The sequence below is a fragment of the Schistocerca nitens genome, chromosome 5, assembly GCF_023898315.1.
Source record: "Schistocerca nitens isolate TAMUIC-IGC-003100 chromosome 5, iqSchNite1.1, whole genome shotgun sequence".
NCBI classification, from domain to species: domain Eukaryota; kingdom Metazoa; phylum Arthropoda; class Insecta; order Orthoptera; family Acrididae; genus Schistocerca; species Schistocerca nitens.
The window spans coordinates 358,850,287-358,873,850 of NC_064618.1; the positions used below are offsets into that span (position 1 = coordinate 358,850,287).

At 40.1% G+C, this 23,564-nt stretch overlaps 1 protein-coding gene across 2 annotated transcripts in view; it reads right to left on the minus strand.

The window, feature by feature from the left end:
• LOC126260891 (seipin) overlaps positions 1 to 23,564 on the minus strand; it is a 48,979-nt gene that overhangs the window by 11,343 nt on the left and 14,072 nt on the right. For both annotated transcript variants that reach the window (XM_049958338.1, XM_049958337.1), the window contains exons 2-3: positions 10,753 to 10,898; positions 871 to 1,073 (exon numbers count right to left, since the gene is read on the minus strand). In XM_049958338.1, the coding sequence (XP_049814295.1) occupies positions 871 to 1,073; positions 10,753 to 10,822 (273 nt within the window). In that variant the 5' untranslated portion in view covers positions 10,823 to 10,898. The remainder of the gene's footprint in view (positions 1 to 870; positions 1,074 to 10,752; positions 10,899 to 23,564) is intronic.

Genomic DNA, 23,564 nt, shown 5'->3' on the forward strand with positions numbered 1-23,564 from the left:
AAAACCCTCTCACCTGCTTCAACCTACTACGACTACATCATTAAAGAAACAGCTTAAAAACAAACAACAAACAATTTAATCAGTAGAGAGACAGGCTTTCAGCTCAGCAAAGTGTGAAAACCAATGTTAGTGTTGTTAAGACATCTTTGGCTGCAGAGAAACAAATCCTGTAAGAACACATTGATAGTTAACAGGCAGAAGAGCTAGATTGGGCACCAACAATCTGCTTGAGTACACCTGCTGGGACCTACAACTTGTTTGATTTCCCAAGCAGCACTTGTATGCGTTTCATTTCTCCAACAAGAGACTCTGTAAGTCAGTGCCCTGTAAAACGATGTTTAAGACCCTGGCCTTCTTCTGGTGCCTGCACTTTTCCAGTGAATTAGCATATAAATTGGATCACCACAGTGATGAGCAGTTGTCCCATTGGAATACTGGGCATTTTCCACAACAGCTGAGGTCACTATGTCGAGAAGGCATCAAACAGCATGTATCTGTGATACCAACAGTCAGAAGGACTACAAATTTTGTTAAATATTAAGCACATTTTATAGACTCACTTCACCTCATATTACAGTTTCCTGACATGACCCACACTCTATCACACTAATATTTATTTTCTAAGAAAATGACATATTATTTAATATATCACATAAATAAATAAATCAGCAATTCAATATTGTTATTTTTAACAATAAACCCAAAAGTGTAATCTAAAATTTAGGTTAACACTGTGATTATTGAAAAAGGAAAAACAAATTTTTCAATTTCCCAGTACAAATTTACACCAATATATGACCACTTCACTTTTAATGTTACTAAACATCCTACAAGGATTTTTTTTAAGTGTTAGGAACTGGAAATACTTACTTGGTCATCTTCTAGGTCACTAAACATTTCAAGTGTTATAATTTGCTTCTCTTCTTTTGAACCAAATATCAAAAGAGGTGAAAGAACAACAGTTGACAATGTCTGCAGAAGAGGACTTCTATAATGCAGCATGCCAGACTTGCATGATTTTGAAATGAACTCTGCACCTCTGTCATACAAATGTACACATGCCATAAACATACCTGGAAGTATTGAAAAACAATACTGCATAACATTTTTCTCTTTTATCAATATGTAAATAGTTGCAATTAACTTATCAATTCTTTCAGGTGAATGATACGCAAACCAGACAAATTTTTAATGCTCTTCAGGGATGGGTAGAAGGATAAGAGGAGGAAAGCAGGATGAGGAGTTGGGAATGGCTCAAAGGGAGGCAGCAGGTGTGCAGGTCAGGAATGCGGGGAGAAAGGAGTAGCAGTTGCACAGGCTAGGCTTGTGACTGTGGTGTCACCGCCAGACACCACACTTGCTAGGTGGTAGCCTTTAAATCGACCGCGGTCCGGTAGTATACGTCTGACCCGCGTGTCGCCACTGTCAGTGATTGCAGACCGAGCGCCACCACACGGCAGGTCTAGAGAGACGTCCTAGCACTCGCCCCAGTTGTACAGCCAACTTTGCTAGCGATGCTACACTGACAAATACGCTCTCATTTGCCGAGACGATAGTTAGCGTAGCCTTCAGCTACGTCATTTGCTACGACCTAGCAAGGCGCCATTACCAGTTTATATTGAGATGGAAATGATGTATACACAAGAGCGATGTTCTCCAATTATTGCAATTCTCAAGACATTGTACTGTTCCAGACCTCACGCCAGTCTGCGTGTAATTAAACGCGTGCATTTCGGCCTCCTCTAGCAAAACGGTGTTGGCTCTTCTGCCAACACAGCAGTGACAAACGGGTACCAGAGCCAGTGAGGTACAGAACTCAATGAAAACAATATAGAGGTACTGATTAGAAGAGGGTGAAAGAACAGAGGGAAGGCAAACTGTTGGGTAGAAAGTGTGGGGACATTTGGTTAGCAGAGATTGAAGCCAGGAGGATTATGGGAGCAAAGAATGTGTTGCAACGATAACTCCCAATTATGAAGTTAAGAAAAGCTGATGCTGAAGGGAAGGATTCAAATTGCATGGGATATGAAGCAGCCACTGAACTCTAGCAATTTTTGCTCTGCAGTGTGTTGTTCCACTAGGTGGTCAGCTTTGTTCTTGGCCACAGTTTTCTGGTGACCATTCAGCTGGTTGACAAACCAATAAAAGAGCTGTGCAGTGATTGCAGCAGAGTTTGTATATGATATGGCTGGTTTCACAATTAGCCTTGCTTATAATGACATATGATAAGCCTGTGACAGGACTGGAGTAGGGTGTGCTGGGTGGGTGAATCAGGCAAACCTACCTCCTGGCTCCTCCACAGGGATATAAGCCTGTGGCAATGAGTTGGGAGTGGGAGTGATGTAGGGATGGACCAGGGTGCTGTGTAGGTTAGGTATGTGATGAAATACATACCACTTTATGAGGGGTGAGAAGGATCTTGGGTAGGATGTCCGTCATTTCAAGGCATGATGATAATTAAAGCCTTAGTGAAGGATATGGTTCATTTGCTCCAGACTGGGATGATAATGGTTAATGAGGGGACACTCCTATGCAGCTGATTCTTGAGGGGTGTGGCAGGATTAGGGCTGTGAGAGGGTGTGGCACTTGAAATTTGTATGCAGTCTATGTTCGGGTGTAGTGCCTATTTATGAAGGCCCTGGTGAAACCATCATACTGAACAAGATAATTCTCTCTGCTGCAGATACACCATCCATGGGTGGCCAGGCTGTATTCGAGCAATTTTTTGGTGTGGGGTGGGTGACAGCTGTCAAAGTTCAGGTACTGTTTGGTGGTTAGTGGGTTTAATATGAATAGAGGTGTGGATAAAGCGATCAGTGAGGTGGAAGCCAGCACCCAGGAAATGGGCACATTTGGTTGATGGGAACCACGTGAAACAGATGGGAGAGAAGATGTCGAGGTTGTGGAGGAATGGGGATATGGTGCATTGGCCCTGAGTCCAGATCACAAAGATATTAAAGATATCATCCATGAACCTAAATCAGTCAAAGGGCCTGTGGTTTTTGGATGCTAGGAAGGTTTCCTCCAACAGGTTGGCTTAGGAAGGTGCCATGCAAGTGCTCATGGCTCTGCCACAATTGTTTTTATATACTTTCCTTTTAAAGGAGTAATAGTTTAGTGTGAGGATGTAGTTGGTAAGGTGCATGAGGAATGAGGTGGTTGGCTTGGAGTCAGAAGGACATTGAGAGAGCTAGTACTAGATAGCAACCAGATCATTGCCATGAGGGATATTGGTATACAGGGAGATGGAATCAATAGTGCCGAGAAGATCCAGGTGATAATGAGATGGGGATAGTCAAAATCAGCGAAGGAAGTGTTAGTATCTTTGATTTGTGAGGCTCAACTTCAGACAATTGGTTGGAGGTATTGGTTGCCAAGAGCAGAACTTCTTTCAGTGGGAGCACAATGACCAGTGATAATGGAGTATCCACGATTGTGGGGCTTGTGGATTTTGGGAAGCATGTACGAGGTGGGTGTGCAGTGTTCATTGGGATGAGGAGGAAGCTGGACTCAGGGGAGAGATTCTATTATGGATGTAAGAATTTCAGTACGGATGGAGGTTATGCTGGACTTCTGGGATGGTACCACTATGGCAGAACTTGTATGTGATGGAGGAATGGCAAACATTCATGATAAATGTTGGTGCCTAACTCCATTTTTAACAATTATTTGCTTATACACATGAAGTATTAATAATAACACTTTACACCTCCAGTTACTATTTTTTTGTTTCTTTGTTCTTGAATCTCATAATGCACACTGAATCTCACAAAGAACCCTGTAGGTTCATCATCACCTAGTGCAAATTGTATTAATACAATATTTACTTCTGCCTTTGAATGACGTGATGTGAAATGTATGTTCCAAAAAATTCAGAAAGCATATTTTCAATGTTTTAATGTCAGAAGGTGTTGACTTACCCATTCTGTAATCACACATCATGTAACTCAAGGCACATACTTGCACATTACAAAATACATCACAGATGCTGTTTAATATCTGGATTTTTCAGAACAAGCATTTCACTTCATCTCACACACGAGCAGAAGTAAACAGCATATTAAAACAATCTGCACTTGATGATGGACCCACAGGGTCCAAAATGTGCTGCATAATTCAATAAAACATGAAAAAATTGTGAGTGAAGGTGTGGTCATTCATACTTCCTGTGTACTGAATACAGTCATGCCCATAACTAGAAAATATGTACAAAATTAAATTGGTAGTCATATTAAGCCAGGAAGCTCCCAGCCCCTCCCCCCCCCCCCCCCCCCAAAAAGTCCTCCATTGGAATTAAACTGTAGCACACCTTCCCTCATAACCAAGAAATGTTGTTGTTGTGGTCTTCAGTCCTGAGACTGGTTTGATGCAGCCCTCCATGCTACTCTATCCTGTGCAAGCTTCTTCATCTCCCAGTACCTACTGCAACCTACATCCTTCTGAATCTGCTTAGTGTATTGATCTCTTGGTCTCCCTCTACGATTTTTACCCTCCACGCTGCCCTCCAATGCTAAATTTGTGATCCCTTGATGCCTCAAAACATGTCCTACCAATCGATCCCTTCTTCTAGTCAAGTTGTGCCACAAACTTCTATTCTCCCCAATCCTATTCAATACCTCCTCATTAGTTACGTGATCTACCCACCTTATCTTCAGCATTTTTCTGTAGCACCACATTTCGAAAGCTTCTATTCTCTTCTTGTCCAAACTGGTTATCGTCCATGTTTCACTTCCATACATGGCTACACTCCATACAAATACTTTCAGAAACGACTTCCTGACACTTAAATCTATACTCGATGTTAACAAATTTCTCTTCTTCAGAAACGATTTCCTTGCCATTGCCAGTCTACATTTTATATCCTCTCTACTTCGACCATCATCAGTTATTTTACTCCCTAAATAGCAAAACTCCTTTACTACTTTAAGTGTCTCATTTCCTAATCTAATCCCCTCAGCATCACCCGATTTAATTTGACTACATTCCATTATCCTCGTTTTGTTTTTGTTGATGTTCATCTTATATCCTCCTTTCAAGACACTGTCCATTCCGTTCAACTGCTCTTCCAAGTCCTTTGCCGTCTCTGACAGAATTACAATGTCATCGGCGAAGCTCAAAGTTTTTACTTCTTCTCCATGAATTTTAATACCTACTCCGAATTTTTCTTTTGTTTCCTTTACTGCTTGCTCAATATACAGATTGAATAACATCGGGGAGAGGCTACAACCCTGTCTCACTCCTTTCCCAACCACTGCTTCCCTTTCATGCCCCTCGACTCTTATAACTGCCATCTGGTTTCTGTACAAATTGTAAATAGCCTTTCGCTCCCTGTATTTTAACCCTGCCACCTTCAGAATTTGAAAGAGAGTATTCCAGTTAACGTTGTCAAAAGCTTTCTCTAAGTCTACAAATGCTAGAAACGTAGGTTTGCCTTTTCTTAATCTTTCTTCTAAGATAAGTCGTAAGGTTAGTATTGCCTCACGTGTTCCAACATTTCTACGGAATCCAAACTGATCCTCCCCAAGGTCCGCTTCTACCAGTTTTTCCATTCGTCTGTAAAGAATTCGCGTTAGTATTTTGCAGCTGTGACTTATTAAACTGATAGTTCGGTAATTTTCACATCTGTCAACACCTGCTTTCTTTGGTTTTGGAATTATTATATTCTTCTTGAAGTCTGTGGGTATTTCGCCTGTCTCATACATCTTGCTCACCAGATGGTAGAGTTTTGTCAGGACTGGCTCTCCCAAGGCCATCAGTAGTTCTAATGGAATGTTGTCTACTCCCGGGGCCTTGTTTCGACTCAGGTCTTTCAGTGCTCTGTCAAACTCTTCACGCAGTATCTTATCTCCCATTTCATCTTCATCTACATCCTCTTCCATTTCCATAATACTGTCCTCAAGTACATCGCCCTTGTATAAACCCTCTATATACTCCTTCCACCTTTCTGCCTTCCCCTCTTTGCTTAGAACTGGGTTGCCATCTGAGCTCTTGATATTCATACAAGTGGTTCTCTTCTCTCCAAAGGTCTCTTTAATTTTCCTGTAGGCAGTATCTATCTTACCCCTAGTGAGAGAAGCCTCTACATCCTTACATTTGTCCTCTAGCCATCCCTGCTTAGCCATTTTGCACTTTCTGTCGATCTCATTTTTGAGACGTTTGTATTCCCTTTTGCCTACTTCATTTACTGCATTTTTATATTTTCTCCTTTCATCAATTAAATTCAATATTTCTTCTGTTCCCCACGGATTTCTATTAGCCCTCGTCTTTTTACCTACTTGATCGTCTGCTGCCTTCACTACTTCATCCCTCAGAGCTACCCATTCTTCTTCTACTGTATTTCTTTCCCCCATTCCTGTCAATTGTTCCCTTATGCTCTCCCTGAAACTCTCTACAACCTCTGGTTCTTTCAGTTTATCCAGGTCCCATCTCCTTAAATTCCCACCTTTTTGCAGTTTCTTCAGTTTCAATCTGCAGTTCATAACCAATAGATTGTGGTCAGAATCCACATCTGCCCCTGGAAATGTCTTACAATTTAAAACCTAGTTCCTAAATCTCTGTCTTACCATTATATAATCTATCTGAAACATGTCAGTATCTCCAGGCTTCTTCCATGTATACAACCTTCCTTCATGACTCTTGAACCAAGTGTTAGCTATGATTAAGTTGTGCTCTGTGCAAAATTCTACCAGGCGGCTTCCTCTTTCGTTTCTTACCCCCAATCCATATTCACCTACTACGTTTCCTTCTCTCCCTTTTCCTACTGACGAATTCCAGTCACCCATGATTATTAAATTTTCGTCTCCCTTCACTACCTGAATAATTTCTTTTATCTCGTCATACATTTCATCAATTTCTTCATCGTCTGCAGAGCTAGTTGGCATATAAACTTGTACTACTGTAGTAGGCATGGGCTTTGTGTCTATCTTGGCCACAATAATGCGTTCACTATGCTGTTTGTAGTAGCTAACCCGCACTCCTATTTTTTTATTCATTATTAAACCTACTCCTGCATTACCCCTATTTGATTTTGTATTTATAACCCTGTAATCACCAGACCAAAAGTCTTGTTCCTCCTGCCACCGAACTTCACTAATTCCCACTATATCTAACTTTAACCTATCTATTTCCCTTTTTAAATTTTCTAACCTACCTGCCCGATTAAGGGATCTGACATTCCACGCTCTGATCCGTAGAATGCCAGTTTTCTTTCTCCTGATAACGACGTCCTCTTGAGTAGTCCCCGCCCGGAGATCCGAATGGGGGACTATTTTACCTCCGGAATATTTTACCCAAGAGGACGCCATCATCATTTAATCATACAGTAAAGCTGCATGTCAGTAAAGCTGCATGTCCTCGGGAAAAAGAAATAAAGAAACAATTGAAATAGTTGGAAAGGAAGCTATAGGTTTGCTAAGTGTATCAGAAACTGTGGTGGTGGTTGTTGGGATGTGTAAGGGGGACTAAACAGCGAAGGTCATCAGTCCCCAGAAACTGTGTTTCTGCTGATAAAGTACCCAATAAAAAAAACTTAACATACAAGACACTGAAAAGATAATTGTACCAAGCAGATAAGTGCAACATGGTAGAAAACTACCAAATCTGATTCCCAAAAACGTTCACAGGTAGATGATAGCCTGAAATGCTGATGAACATTAACATGGTGACAAGATGATGCACCCAAAGTAGAACATGGAGAGAGAAACTAGATAATTATCTTTTCCACTCTAGAGTTGGAAAAACTGCAGTAAAGACAGTGAAAGTGTATCATTTTATTATATATTTTGTGCACAAGTCACTATCAAGCTACAGTTCTGTAAATGAATCATGAAAATATATTAGTATGCAAAAGGGAGCCAAAAATTATGTTGAATTACAAAACTTGCAGAACACTGAAGAGTTGTCCCAAGTATTGAAAGATTCACTGTATCAACATGAAAGAATTGTGAAGCACCAACGTCATGCTCATCTCCTCTACGCCTGCACAAATCCAAATCACTATTGCTGAACACAGAGTTGTACAGGTTATTTGTTGAATTACAATTAAAGTAAAGTTGTGGTCCATACTTCAAACTTCTGGAACTCCTTAATTAAGGAATGAGTTGAAATATGTAAGTGAGGACCTTATCAATTGGGATGATTATTTCCATTGGGTACAATTTGGAATACTATTGCTGGAAAAGTTCATGCTCTGTAAATCTTGCATCATTTTGTGGCAGTTGGATGAAGGTAATCAATTTGATATCAATAAGGAGAGTCTTCTCAAAAGAGAGTGCTTGGAGTGACACACAGACTTACAGCAGAAGCATATGAGTTCAAGTAACACATGTGCAGCGTGCAGCAACATCAGAGTACACCATGCACATGCTGGCAGGGTCTTAAATAGGGGAGCTTGGTGTACTTTTACCAGTATAACCTGATCTTGGTGAGAAGATTCAAAACACTGTGGCAGGAAGTTCCCAGAATCTGGCAGTTAACTGAAATTTATTGAAACAACTTTTAATTCCAATATTTTTTTAAGTGGCATGATATATAACATTTTACTTTTTTTATAAACTAATTGGATTCTTACATGGGCAACATCTAAACATCTTTTTCTCCTGAATTCAAAATTTATACTGCAGCTAGGTGCACTTTAATTTTTGAGCATTCAGTGCCAAATATTTTGTGGATATGAGACAACTATATTGACAAGTAAGTCAATAAAAACTTTCTGTCACAGTAAATAGTGTTTGCAAATATGGAGGATAGAAGTATTTTGATCTGATGTCCCACTGTAAAGTAAAACTGCCCACATCCAGAAGGTTGTAGCAAAGTCCCACTGGAGGTGGTAAGCCCTTACCTTCCTTCAACCTTTGAGTTGACTTAAATATCTATTTATGCGTACCTCCAATTTAGCATGACTCCTAACCACATTGCAACTTGGTATTTTTCATATATTCAGAGATGTAAAAAGCAATACCTGACAGACAGTCATAAGAACAATTGACGACTGAACTCACAATCTTTGGATCTGTAATCTGAAATGAGCCCCACGTTTCATTATTGTAAATGAAGGAACCAGTCTAATATTTTCCTGCAGTAGTTTGAGGAGATTGTGGAATCTAAAACACATAGGCTGATGGAAGTTTGAAGTTTGCTCCTTCAAAAAAAGCTATGTTTAGTTCAGCTTCACCTTCATCTCAGGCTAGTGGTTTTAGTTAGTTAACATTTCGTATACAATATAGTAAATAACTTCACCAAGACACTAAGCATTTATGTATAAACCATTTACATAACTAAATTCACTGTTAGTTGAAACTATTCTCTAGCAATCACCCAATCACATAATAAGACAATGCAAGTGAGTATACCATGACATGGTTCAATTTTAATTTAAGAAACAAGAGGATGAATTTCTCCATCTTTATTAGCTGATTTAATCATCCACTTTACATTATACTGGCTGTAATTTTCAGATAACAGAATGAAATTCACATGTCATGTTCAAGTAATTTACTGTAAGTGGACAGATAAAAAAGTCTACTCACCAAGCAGAGGCAGAGGAACGCACACACAAGAGGATTTAACTTTCACAAGCTTTCAGAGTCAGTGGCTCCTCCTCCTGGCAGAAGAGTTGAAGGGGAAGGAAGAGGGATGAAGGAAAAGAACTGAGGACATTTAGGGAAAGGGGTACAATTTAGAAAAGTCACCCAGAACCCTGGTTCATGGGAAACTTACTGGATGGGATGAGAAGGAAAGACTGAATTTCGTGGTTATACAATAATTTACTGTTACACAATTATGAAATGAAAAATTTGAAAGCTTCGTAGCTCTTTTAGTAATCCCTGAATGTGCAGATTGATGATATAGACATATTAACTTGACTAATGCTGCATACATCCTGCAAGGGTACTAGCACCGGGAACAAGGCTCATATCACAGATTGGTCACATGAGCTTCCCTAACGAGCCACATATAAGGCCACCCAACAGCAATCTCAATCACAGTTACTGTTATCTGACTCACTTCTACCTGTGGACTCTGCAGTGCTTCAGCTGTTTACTATATGTGTATAATGGTACTTATTATTTCCACTACCTCTTCCCTATATGGAATTTTGATGATGAAATACATGTTATCTGGCTAAGTCATGCTTGGACTTTATTCTTCTGCTTTGTGATGATCACAGAATAATTTCTGTTTAGATTCAATGAATATTTCGCCAAGAACTGTTACTGCTCGGTTCATTGACCAATTAACTATCTACGATGTTGTTACAGAACAATAAACAATAATGTTGCTGCCTGAAGTGAGAGTTGCAACAACTACTGTGGCAAAAGATGTACCAAATGCATCAAAAGCAGAATTGGTTGAACATCTTATTAGTAAAGAAAATACTTTCTCTTTTGTTTCCATTATTTTGCCAACAAATGTACATATAAAGTACAAAATATTAATATGAAAAACAAAAGCTAGGGGATCACCTCAGAATTCAATTACAAGTGGAGGTGGCTATGGTGGCAGTTTGTCTGATAACACCAGCAGACTCAACACACACCCATAGGGTACAAATTACTAACATGTGTCTGTGTATTACAAAAAAATCATCTTAGAAATATTCAGCACGTAGCCGTATTTGTAAATTAATTTGGGATATGCATGTAAAATCACTTATTCTATATCATTACAACTCATTGCACAAAATGATCCAAGGATTCTAAGAAAATACAGTTTATGTCACTTCAATAGAAGTTCAAACTTCTTGTCACTTACCGAGCCTTTTATTTACAGGTGATTCTGGCATCTCTATGTTAAGAGACATTTTGTATTGCTGTCCAACCATCAATAGTGACTGTTTTCTTGTTAGCTGCACTTTAGCAGAAGGATAACTGCATATTCCTCTTTTCTCTACACATGAGCTTAAGCAAAACATATTAATTAAAGCACGGAAATATTATACAAAAATACATAAAGACAGCACTGAGATGGACACTATGGTGCCCCTTTGTTAAGTACTGTTCGGATGTTTGGGATATGCACCATATTGGATTAGAGGAAGACAAGGAACAATTCAGAGGTGGGCAGCCAGATTTGTTATTGGTAGGTTCAAACAACATGCAAGTATTACAGAGATGCTTCAGTAACACAAATGGGAATCACTGGAGGGAACACAACATTTTTTCAAGGAGTGCTATTGAAAAAATTTAGAGAATCGATATTTGAGGCTGACTGCACAATGACTCTACTGCCACCATGGTGCATTTTATGTAAGGACCATGAAGATAAAATTAGAGAGATTAGAGCTTGTACAGAGACAAGCAGACTGTCATTTTTCCCTCACTCTATTTGCGAGTGGTAGACTGTAGTACAAACTGCCTATTGGCTTCTGTCTTGGGTTCTTCGGCCGACATTCATCTAATGATTTTGCTGACACTTCGCCAGCACGAGTGGCTGGCATTGTCAAAGCTTTATCCTCCATTGCCGGCAATGCGGCAATGGAGGGTGAAGCTTTGACAATACCAGCCACTCGTGCTGGCGAAATGTCAGCAAAATCATTAGATGAACGTCGGCCGAAGAACCCAAGACAGAAGCCAATAGGCAGTTTGTCAACAAGTGGCCATGAAAGCCTTAACAGTTTTGTAGACTGTAGTACCTCCGGCACACACCATATGGTGGCTTGCAGAGTATGTATGTACGAGGTGCATTCAAGTTCTAAGGCCTCCGATTTTTTTTCTCCGGGCTGGAAAGAGATAGAAAAATGCGTATTGTTTTAAAATGAAGCCACCTTCATTGTCAATAAGTCCCAGAGATGGCAGCACCGTACAGCAGATGGAATTTTACCGCCAGCGGCGAGAATGAGAACTGTTTTAAATACTTAAACTGGCGACGTTTTCCTTACTTGAACAGCGTGCAATCATTCGTTTTCTGAATTTGCGTGGTGTGAAACCAATTGAAATTCATCGACAGTTGAAGAAGACATGTGGTGATGGAGTTATGGATGTGTCGAAAGTGCATTCGTGGGTGCGACAGTTTAATGAAGGCAGAACATCGTGTGACAACAAACCGAAACAACCTCGGGCTCGCACAAGCCTATCTGACGACATGATCGAGAAAGTGGAGAGAATTGTTTTGGGGGATCGCCGAATGACTGTTGAACAGATCGCCTCCAGAGTTGGCATTTCTGTGGGTTCTGTGCGCACAATCCTGCATGACGATATGAAAATGCGAAAAGTGTCATCCAGGTGGGTGCCACGGATGCTGGCGGACGACCACATGGCTGCCCGTGTGGCATGTTGCCAAGCAATGTTGACGCGCAACGACAGTATGAATGGGACTTTCTTTTCGTCGGTTGTGACAATGGATGAGATGTGGATGCCATTTTTCAATCCAGAAACAAAGCGCCAGTCAGCTCAATGGAAGCACACAGATTCACCGCCACCAAAAAAATTTCGGGTAACCGCCACTGCTGAAAAAATGATGGTGTCCATGTTCTGGGACAGCGAGGGCGTAATCCTTACCCATTGCGTTCCAAAGGGCACTACGGTAACAGGTGCATCCTACGAAAATGTTTTGAAGAACAACTTCCTTCCTGCACTGCAACAAAAACGTCCGGGAAGGGCTGCGTGTGTGCTGTTTCATCGAGACAACGCACCCGCACATAGAGCTAACATTACGCAACAGTTTCTTCGTGATAACAACTTGGAAGTGATTCCTCATGCTCCCTACTCACCTGACCTGGCTCCTAGTGACTTTTGGCTTTTCCCAACAATGAAAGACACTCTCCGTGGCCGCACATTCACCAGCTGTGCTGCTATTGCCTCGGCAATTTTCCAGTGGTCAAAACAGACTCCTGAAGAAGCCTTTGCCGCTGCCATGGAATCATGGCGTCAGCGTTGTGAAAAATGTGTACGTCTGAGGGCGATTACGTTGAGAAGTAACGCCAGTTTCATCGATTTCGGGTGAGTAGTTAATTAGAAAAAAATATCGGAGGCCTTAGAACTTGAATGCACCTCGTACATGTAGTTTCTTTCTTTGCTGTAACAATAAAAAACAATACAGACAAACGGCATGCCATCAACCCCTTGAGGAAAGAGAATCAACAGGAATATGCAGTGAGCCCAGAAAACGTAAGCACATACAGCTGACCCATACTCCAATTGTTCATTCACTTTATTCATGCAATCAGTGTCATTAAACAAAACAATTAGGTAAATGTTAATAGGTACAAAATAGATCCTGCGTAATTAGGTAAATTTCAATAATAATAGTATATCATTTAGAATATAAATGCACTCCATAATAAAGTAAACAGAAATAAATAATTAAAAACTGAAACACACAAATAGTAATGATGTCACTTCAATTTAGACATCAGTAAGAGACAGCTTTTTTAATATGAATGACATTGGCATCTATACCGAAATTGTAATTGCACATACTTGAAAATGGCAATAAAGTCGAAACAGTCTGTTGTAAATGTAAATTAAGATTACTTATTATAAGCAGCTATTTGGTATATCTATTGTAACAATCATGTCATTATCAAACAGTTAGGTAAATGACAATAAGTATAGGATAATAATAATATTTATAATCAGTGTGATTTATATTTATAATCAGTGTGATTTTTGGTTTTAATTACAGTCTGTTCTTTGTTTATAGCTTATTCGCATAAGATATGTATATCTTTTTTCACACGCACCTAAGAAGAGTAACATTATTTACTTTTCATACATTTTACAATGCTGTTTTTAAATTTATTTAATGGCACAATGCAGTCACTTTCTGGTGATTAGTAGAAGTAGACAAAACCAAGATATTTGTAGTTGCTATGGTCATACTTAGATTATACTTAGGTTTTCTTTAACAAATACAAATATTTATACAGATTAGGTACTCTTGTTACATTAAAATCTTTGAAATAATCTCTACGCAATTCATGTCAGTTAAGTGCTGCAATTCACCTGATAACTTCCTTTTGCCGTTTAAGCACTAACCTTGAGCCTAAACATTATCCCACAGGAGTATTCAGAAGCTCAAGTGTAATTGGAAGAATGCAAAACATGCTTGTAATAGGAGTTATTTACTGAATATTCCAATCAAGGTTTTTTTCTATGGGAAATCCAAATAAACTTTTTTATCATTACTGGGTGCATTTGGATTGAATATAATGTCTTCCACTTCACTGTTCTTTTTCTGTAGTAAATGTGATTATAATTAAAGTTAAACTATCAAAATGCTTTAGAAATAGCACCACTGGTCAGAATGATGTCAAATTGCAACAAAATATTATTGGAGAAGGGGGGAAAATGTTCGGCAGAAGAAAAAAAATAGTGTGAAAATTAATCAATATATTGTGTTGTATGTGTCAGAACACGTAAAAGAAAACATATGTAATGCGCACTACCCACTGAAGTTGGTATAAACATGCCAGGTACACGGTTTTTCCTCCTTTCGCGTCTGCGACATTCGCCATGACTGTCTCAATGCAGGATCGTGCTCTGCTTGTAAAGCTGTGTTGCAAGAATGATGACTGTACACACGTCACCCTGCAGAAGTTCAGGACACTGAAGGGTTTAAAAATAGGTGTTGGTACAATGACTGCCATGGGTCTGGAGAAAATGATTCGGAAATTCGAAAAGACTGGTTCTTTTGGTGTCCAACCTGGTAGAGGGAGGAAACGAACTGATTTGATGTCAGTGGAAACAGGGGCCACAGCAATGTGGGAGGAGATAACTGGTGGCATGCAAACATGTAGTGCATGGAGAATTGCCCAACATTGGACATACCCATGAGCACAGTACGTAAAATCCTACAAAACATCCTTCTTTGCTACCCATTCAAAATTACCCATGTGCACGAGTTGCTTCCTGTTGACCTGTCACCAAGAGAGACCTTACTTTAGAATTTCTTGCTTGCATGGATGTAGACAATGATTGGCCATGGATGATTTTGTGGACAGAAAACCTACTTCCATCTGACAAGATATGTCAATGCACAGAATTGTCAAATATGGGCAACTGAAAATCCACATGCAAATCAACCAGTACCACTTCATCCTGTAAAAGTCACTGTGTGATGCGGGTTTACAGCATCATTTATCATAGGGCCATACTTTTTCGAAGATACACGTGCTTCCGGTCCTGTTACCTGTAACGTCACTGGTAAGCGCTATGAGTGTCTTTTGCGCAACCACATCATTCCAGCTCTCCAACAGGGTGGATGGGATCATTTTCACACAAGATAGCACACCTCCGCACATTCCAAATCTAGTTGAGCAGTTGCTGAAGCGCCATTTTGGAAATGCTAGAATTATCAGTTGCCATTTCCCTACAGCCTGGCCATCCTGATCACCTGATCTTAATCCGTGTGACTTCTGACTGCAGGGCTATCTGAAAGATGTGTTTAATGTTCAGACTGCAAACTTAGCTGCATTGAAGGCAAACATTGCACAACACATTCTGAATGTGACCCTGTAAACACTTCGATCAGTTGTGGAACATGCTGTTTCTCAATTTCAATTTGTTGCAAAAAAAAATGGACAAAATATGGAACACCTTTTGCACCAGTCGCATTAATAATCTGATTCAATTTTGATTGATGCTTTTTATGCGGTTTTTTGTCTCAGGACAATTAAAAAACCGATTTTTCCCATCTGATGTGATATGAGCTGGCCATGGTGGATGGGCTTATGTAACTGACGGTATCACACCTGTACACCCATGGACAGTGAATAGTGTTTAACGTCAAACGTACACTTTAGGCATTGTTGTACGATTCATTTGTCATTTGTGGTCAACCACTATTAAATTATGATGCTTACAGCACCATCTATTGCTACATTTTGTAACTAGCTTATTTATTTTTCTTCTGTTATACGTTTTCCCCCTTCTCCAATAATATTCTGTTGCAATTTGACATCATTCTGACCAGTGGTGTTGTTTCTACAGCGGTTTGAAAGTTTTAACACTAATTACAATCACGCAGTACATTAGCCTCAGACCAAGTGGTAGGCCTCTCCATCACTACCACCAAACTGTGATGGACATTTTCAAAGTTGGTATCACATATGACAAGTGTTGTGTCACTTTTTTTGTTAAGGGGAACAAACGAGAAGAAAAGACTATCTTTAAGCTACAAAAGACGGCTGTGTGAATTATGACAAAAAGTAGCAAGAGAACTCACTGCACTGAGTTGTTTAAATCTATGGGAATCTTGACTGTTCCATGTGAGTGCATTTTGCAAAAGACCCATTGATCAGTACCTAACGAACAGGTCTCTACACAAACATGGAACCAGATTCAGCCACCACTTATGTCTCAATAGGAAAAACAAAATAAAATCCCAAAATAGTGTGCTATATCATGAAATTAAGCTATACAATAAACTACCACAAGAGATCAAAGACAAAAGTGAAATACTTGCTTTCAGGAATACCCTAAAAATTATTTGTTAGGGAAGTGTTCTATACTGTAAAGGATTAACTAAAATGATGTGTAAATTTTGTTGACAACTGTGCTACTTACTAATTGCTGCAATTCAGAAGCATTTTACAATATGTTCAATAGAATAGTGACATACAATGTCCAAATGAGTAACTCAGAAGACAAGAAATGTATGTATCTACATTCCTGGAAATTGAAATAAGAACACCGTGAATTCATTGTCCCAGGAAGGGGAAACTTTATTGACACATTCCTGGGGTCAGATACATCACATGATCACACTGACAGAACCACAGGCACATAGACACAGGCAACAGAGCATGCACAATGTCGGCACTAGTACAGTGTATATCCACCTTTCGCAGCAATGCAGGCTGCTATTCTCCCATGGAGACGATCGTAGAGATGCTGGATGTAGTCCTGTGGAACGGCTTGCCATGCCATTTCCACCTGGCGCCTCAGTTGGACCAGCGTTCGTGCTGGACGTGCAGACCGCGTGAGACGACGCTTCATCCAGTCCCAAACATGCTCAATGGGGGACAGATCCGGAGATCTTGCTGGCCAGGGTAGTTGACTTACACCTTCTAGAGCACGTTGGGTGGCACGGGATACATGCGGACGTGCATTGTCCTGTTGGAACAGCAAGTTCCCTTGCCGGTCTAGGAATGGTAGAATGATGGGTTCGATGACGGTTTGGATGTACCGTGCACTATTCAGTGTCCCCTCGACGATCACCAGTGGTGTACGGCCAGTGTAGGAGATCGCTCCCCACACCATGATGCCGGGTGTTGGCCCTGTGTGCCTCGGTCGTATGCAGTCCTGATTGTGGCGCTCACCTGCACGGCGCCAAACACGCATACGACCATCATTGGCACCAAGGCAGAAGCGACTCTCATCGCTGAAGACGACACGTCTCCATTCATCCCTCCATTCACGCCTGTCGCGACACCACTGGAGGTGGGCCGCACGATGTTGGGACGTGAGCGGAAGACGGCCTAACGGTGTGCGGGACCGTAGCCCAGCTTCATGGAGACAGTTGCGAATGGTCCTCGCCGATACCCCAGGAGCAACAGTGTCCCTAATTTGCTGGGAAGTGGCGGTGCGGTCTCCTACGGCACTGCGTAGGATCCTACGGTCTTGGCGTGCATCCGTGCGTTGCTGCGGTCCGGTCCCAGGTCGACGGGCACGTGCACCTTCCGCCGACCACCGGCGACAACATCGATGTACTGTGGAGACCTCACGCCCCACGTGTTGAGCAATTCGGCGGTACGTCCACCCGGCCTCCCGCATGCCCACTATACGCCCTCGCTCAAAGTCAGTCAACTGCACATACGGTTCACGTCCACGCTGTCGCGGCATGCTACCAGTGTTAAAGACTGCGATGGAGCTCCGTATGCCACGGCAAACTGGCTGACACTGACGGCGGCGGTGCACAAATGCTGCGCAGCTAGCGCCATTCGACGGCCAACACCGCGGTTCCTGGTGTGTCCGCTGTGCCGTGCGTGTGATCATTGCTTGTACAGCCCTCTCGCAGTGTCCGGAGCAAGTATGGTGGGTCTGACACACCGGTGTCAATGTGTTCTTTTTTCCATTTCCAGGAGTGTATTTATGTGTGTAAACTGTGTGCAGTTATGTAACACTGTGTCTGTGTTTGTGTGTTGACAACATGCTTAAAATTTACATATTCTATGGATGGATAGATAAATAAATCTTTATATAGCACTGCAGCACACGTCACAATTGTGGGCAAAATCATTTATATAATTAATGAACAGATGCCTTCGTAACTGGAAGCCAATCTGACTTTTTTATTATTTATCTTCACTAATTATTTTCTGTTGTTTTAGTAAGAGTGTATCAGTCACAAGGGCAGTCTCGCCTACTCCATAGTCGTGTTCCCTGAGAAAAATATTCAAATTTCTTCATTTTAAAAATAATTGTGCACCTGATGTTAGCACTATGATGCATAACAAATAATAATGCAAAATATTGAAGCAAGCAATTCATAGATTGAAGCAGCTTTATTATGAGAATAAGATAATTACATCGGGCAACAAAATAAAAACTGTGTGGGATATTGTGAAGACATATAGAGGTGGGGCCAAAACACTAGAGGAACAGATAGCTCTAAATATAAATGAGACTTTGATAGTAAGTGCATGTAGTGTTGCAAACCTCTTAAATAAGTGCCTCATTTCTGTTACTGACAGCTTGCGGATATCAGGTTCGGTGACGAGTGCAATGGAGTATCTGATACCAGACTTTAAAAATAACTTCTGTAAAATGGAAATGACACTAGTGTCTCCCAAAGAGGTAGCATCCATCATAAAACCCTTAAAATCAAGTATTCTAGTGGGTATGATAACGTATCAACAAAGTTAATCAAAGAGTGCTCATTCAAGTTGAATTCTACCTAAGCTATTTGTGTAATCAATCTCTTATCAGCAGACTATTTCCATACTGTCTAAAATATGCTGAAGTTAAGCCTCTATACAAACAGGGGGATAAAGAGATATCATCAAACTATCAATAAATTTTACTTTTGCCAGCCTTCTCAAAAATATTTGAAAAGGTTGTGTTCAAACGTCTCATGAAGCATCTGACTGCAAATAATATATTGAGCAAGTCACCGTTTGGATTCCTTAAGGGTTCTTATATAGAGAAAGTTATTACTCTTAAGGTGAGAATGTACTTAATTCATTCGATAATAAATTGGAGGCTACTGTGACTTGTCAAAAGCCTTTGACTGTGTGAAACACGGCATTCTCTTAAGTAATTTAGAATATTATGGTGTCGCCGGCAATGCTGCGAAGTGGTTTAAGCCTTATCTAACTAACACAAAACAAAGGGTGTTGTTGCGGAATACCTGTACAGTAAGCAGTCAGTCTTCATCTGATTGGGAGTTATTTACATGTGGTGTTCCTCAAGGTTCCATCTTGAGCCCATTGTTTTTTCTTGTGTACATTAATCACCTCTCATCTGTTACATTGCCAGATGCTAAGTTTGTTTTGTTTGCAGATGATACAAACATTGTAATACATAGCAAGTCAAGAACAGATTTAGAAATATCAGCTAATCCAATTTTCACTGACATTAATAAATGATTTGAAAGCTAATACACTGTCATTAAACTTTGAAAAGAACCATTATATGCAGTTCAAAACCTGTAAGAGATTTCCTTCCAGCATGTGTATAACACATCAAAACATGCAAATCGAAGAGGTGGACAGTGTTAAATATCAGGCATTACAGCACGATAATAAAATCAGTTGGGAAGGGCATACCACAGAATTGCTTAAGTGCCTAAACAAGTCTGTATTTGCAGTGAGAACGATGTCACAAATAGGAAATATAAATAGATGATGATGATGATGATGATGATGATGATGATGATGATGATGATGATGATGATTGGTTTGTGGGGCGCTCAACTGCACGGTTATCAACGCCTGTACAAATTCCCAACCTTTGCTCAGTCCAGTCTCGCCACTTTCATGAATTATAATGAAATGATGAGGACAACACAAACACCCAGTCATCTTGAAGCAGGTGAAAATACCTGAGCCCACCAGGAATCAAAGCCGGGACCCCATGCTCAGGAAGCGAGAATGTGACCATGAGACCACGAGCTGTGGACAATATAAATAGATAAAACTTGCATAGTTTGCTTGCCTTCATTCTATTATGTCATACGGGATCATATTCTGGGGTAACTCATCAAACCAAACAAAAGTTTTTAGGGTGCAAAAGCATGTGATAAGAATCATTTGTGGTGTAAATCCAAGAACATCATGTAGAAACCTGTTCATGGAACTTTGTATTCTAACCACTGCTTCTCAGTATATTAATTCCTTAATGAAATTTGTTGCAAGTAATATATATTTCCAACCAATAGCTCAATACCTAGTATCAATATTAGGAATAAGAACAAGCTACATAAAGACCTAAAATCACTTACCCTGATCCAAAAAGGGGTCCAATGTTCAGGAAACCACATTTTCAATAAATTACCAGCAACCATTAAAAACTTGGTTTCAGATGAAGCATGGTTTAAAGAGAGTTCAAAAGACTGTTCGATAGGTAACTCCTTCTACTATATAGATGAATATCTTAACAGGGACTGTTAGATCAGCTCAAGTAGAAATGTCTGTTGGACTTCAGTTTTGACAGCACTTAGTCACTACAGTCAAGATTAGATGTTTTGTGTATGATAAATTTATTAAGAGTGCATAACAATGTTTCATTCTGACAGTGTACTAGTTCTGTAAATATTAGCAGTTCCAGTTTTCTGTAATGTATTCACCTATTTTGACAACCTCCTGACAAATGAGCAGGGAAGTAAGTATTATATTCAAATGTTTTATGTTATACCTTCTGACATGTTCCGCAGCCATGAGAATCATCTCATTTTTTGGGTCTATGGAATGAAAACTAAATCTAATCTAATCTATCATGCTCTTAACTATTTTGTTGTCGAAACGCTGAACCTGAACCCATATTGTGAATAGGTTAAGTTATCATTAGATTCAAAATATTGGATTGTATGTTTATGTATGCAGTGTTCTATTATTTTTTTATCTTATAGGTATCAATCAGTGATATAGGTCAATATGTATCTGTAGATGCTATGCTTTCTTTCTTATGAACTGGTTTGTCTAGCAATATTTTTGAGCATTCTGAATAAGTGCCTTCACTTAAGACATGACTAATTATTTTAACCATCGGTATAATAATTTGTTTTCTTATATATTAAATAGCATAATTTGAGGGCAACTAATAATCTGCTCTAGAATTACTGAACTTAGCTGCTGGTCCATTAACGACCCTCTCTACCACACTAGTTCAGCAAAAATTGTCAGTCAGTTTATTGTTTGTTATGGGTGGTAGAGCCTCTGTCTCGCTAACATCCTCCACAACATTGTCATCTAAGTGAGAACGGACTAAGTGTGTATTTAGAATCATATGTGAAATTGAGTCTGCGAATTTGCAACATGTTCTATTACAGCTTTCTGTAATACTGTGTGTGTGTGTGTGTGTGTGTGTGTGTGTGTGTGTGTGTGTGAAGGGTGTTACCAAGCTTAATGGCCAGATCACCATCAACTGTGTCACATGCCCTCACTTCATGAGAGACTGCGGAGAGGTTTGGCAGGCTATTCAAACCAGGGCATTGGCGCAAGGTCTGGTGATCATGAACTTTATGCCACCACATCTCCTCACTTTGCCAACCAAATACTGGCAGTGAAAATTTTTCCACCAACAGGATTTGAACTGGCTTACACCCAGGTCGAGCGCCACCGCACAAGTGTGAGTTAGAGATCCCGGCCACTGAGACGGATTGTGGAACTGGTGAGTGATGCACTTTGTCATACCAGTTCATTTCTGTTTTAATAATTTTCAATGCACCTTTGCATTTATTCACCATATTCAGAGTGTCAATGCTGTACATTCAACCATGTGGCTGTGTGGTGCACACAACTCTTCAGCATAAGGCATAACAGCACAAAGCTAAATGGTTGATCACATAGCATCTGTCTAAATTTCACAAATGGCTGTTTTTTGTAGTGTTTAGGAGCCATAGTAGCTGAAATATATAAAAGTTGGCTTCAGTACAGGGAAATGATAAACACGAAACTCCAAGGAATGGAGGACAATAAAAGAGAGCATTGACTTTTGTGACGTGTATGAGAAACTTGTATAAAGTGAAGATAGAAGTTCACTTTGGGGGCAAAAGTTATAATGTTCACCTATGCTTTTTTAAAAAATTTTGGCAGGTTCAGTTAACATGTGATAACTTTGCAACGAGAGAGGAACTAATGATAGTCATTTGAATATTAGACAAGAAGCTGTGATAGAATCCCTGAACGATGAAGGTTAAATTTTGATTTGTAACCATGACATGAATGGTATTGGGAATGCTACAGTGGATATCAGCAAAGTTGAGTGCTGAGTTTGTCACCCTATTTAAGTTGCTGGGTGAACAAAATGCTGCTGGCAGATCAAAACCAGTGTGGTTGGTGGTGGTGGTGGTGGTGGTGGTGGTGGTTAGTGTTTAACGTCCCGTCGACAATGAGGTCATTAGAGACGGAGCGCAAGCTCGGGTTAGGGAAGGATTGGGAACGAAAGCGGCCATGCCCTTTCAAAGGAACCATCCCAGCATTTGCCTGAAATGATTTAGGGAAATCATGGAAAACCTAAATCAGGATGGCCGGAGACGGGATTGAACCGTCGTCCTCCCCCACTGTGGTTGACCTGCCACAGTCAGTGATTGTTCACCAAATACACAGCATAACAATTATTTCCCTTCTAACAATCAGGTAAAAACAGAAGTAGTGTGATACAATTTTCCCATTACTAAATGAAGTGTGTTTACTGTTACTGATAAATTTGGTTATACATACAATGTTTTGCATACACAGGTATCGAGGATGTTAATTCATCATAATGATGGGGCAAAGAATACAGTAGCTACAACCTTATTACCCTCCTTCAAAATGGATGACGTAGAATTTTTAACAAATACTGTGACAGACTGATAATCAAAGAGTTAACACTTCTGAGGAAAGTGAAGATGAAAACTACTTAATATGCTACGAATATAATGACAATGGTCTTTGGGGATCACAAAGGCGAGACTTGATTTGAGTTGGCAAACCACTGTTCGGACTGCTATACTTGGATGGGAAATCTTGCCTCATCTACAATACAGCCTGAATCTTGTGCTATCAGACAAACTACAATCCAACTGCAAAACTAAATGTAGTTCATCATTCATGGTTTTCACTTTGAAGATTTCATAAAAATACCCGTGCTAATGACTGAGGAACAAATATAGTTGGTAATACTTGACCTCACTGATGGATTGCCAAAAGGCTGGAAATCATATTGAAAAATGAAAGGTCATTAAGGATTAACATCCTATCAATGAGATGGACATTAGAGATGGAAAATAAGCTCTGACTCCGGAAGGAAATCAGGTCCTTTCCAAAGACACTATCATTATATTTGCCTTAATTGATCTCTAGAGGGAATCCACAGAAAACATAAATCTGGATGCCCAGAAGGAGATCTGAACTGCCATCCTCCCCTGTGCTGGTCCCGTATCTTCACCCCAGCACCATTTTGTTCAGAGAAATTACGCTG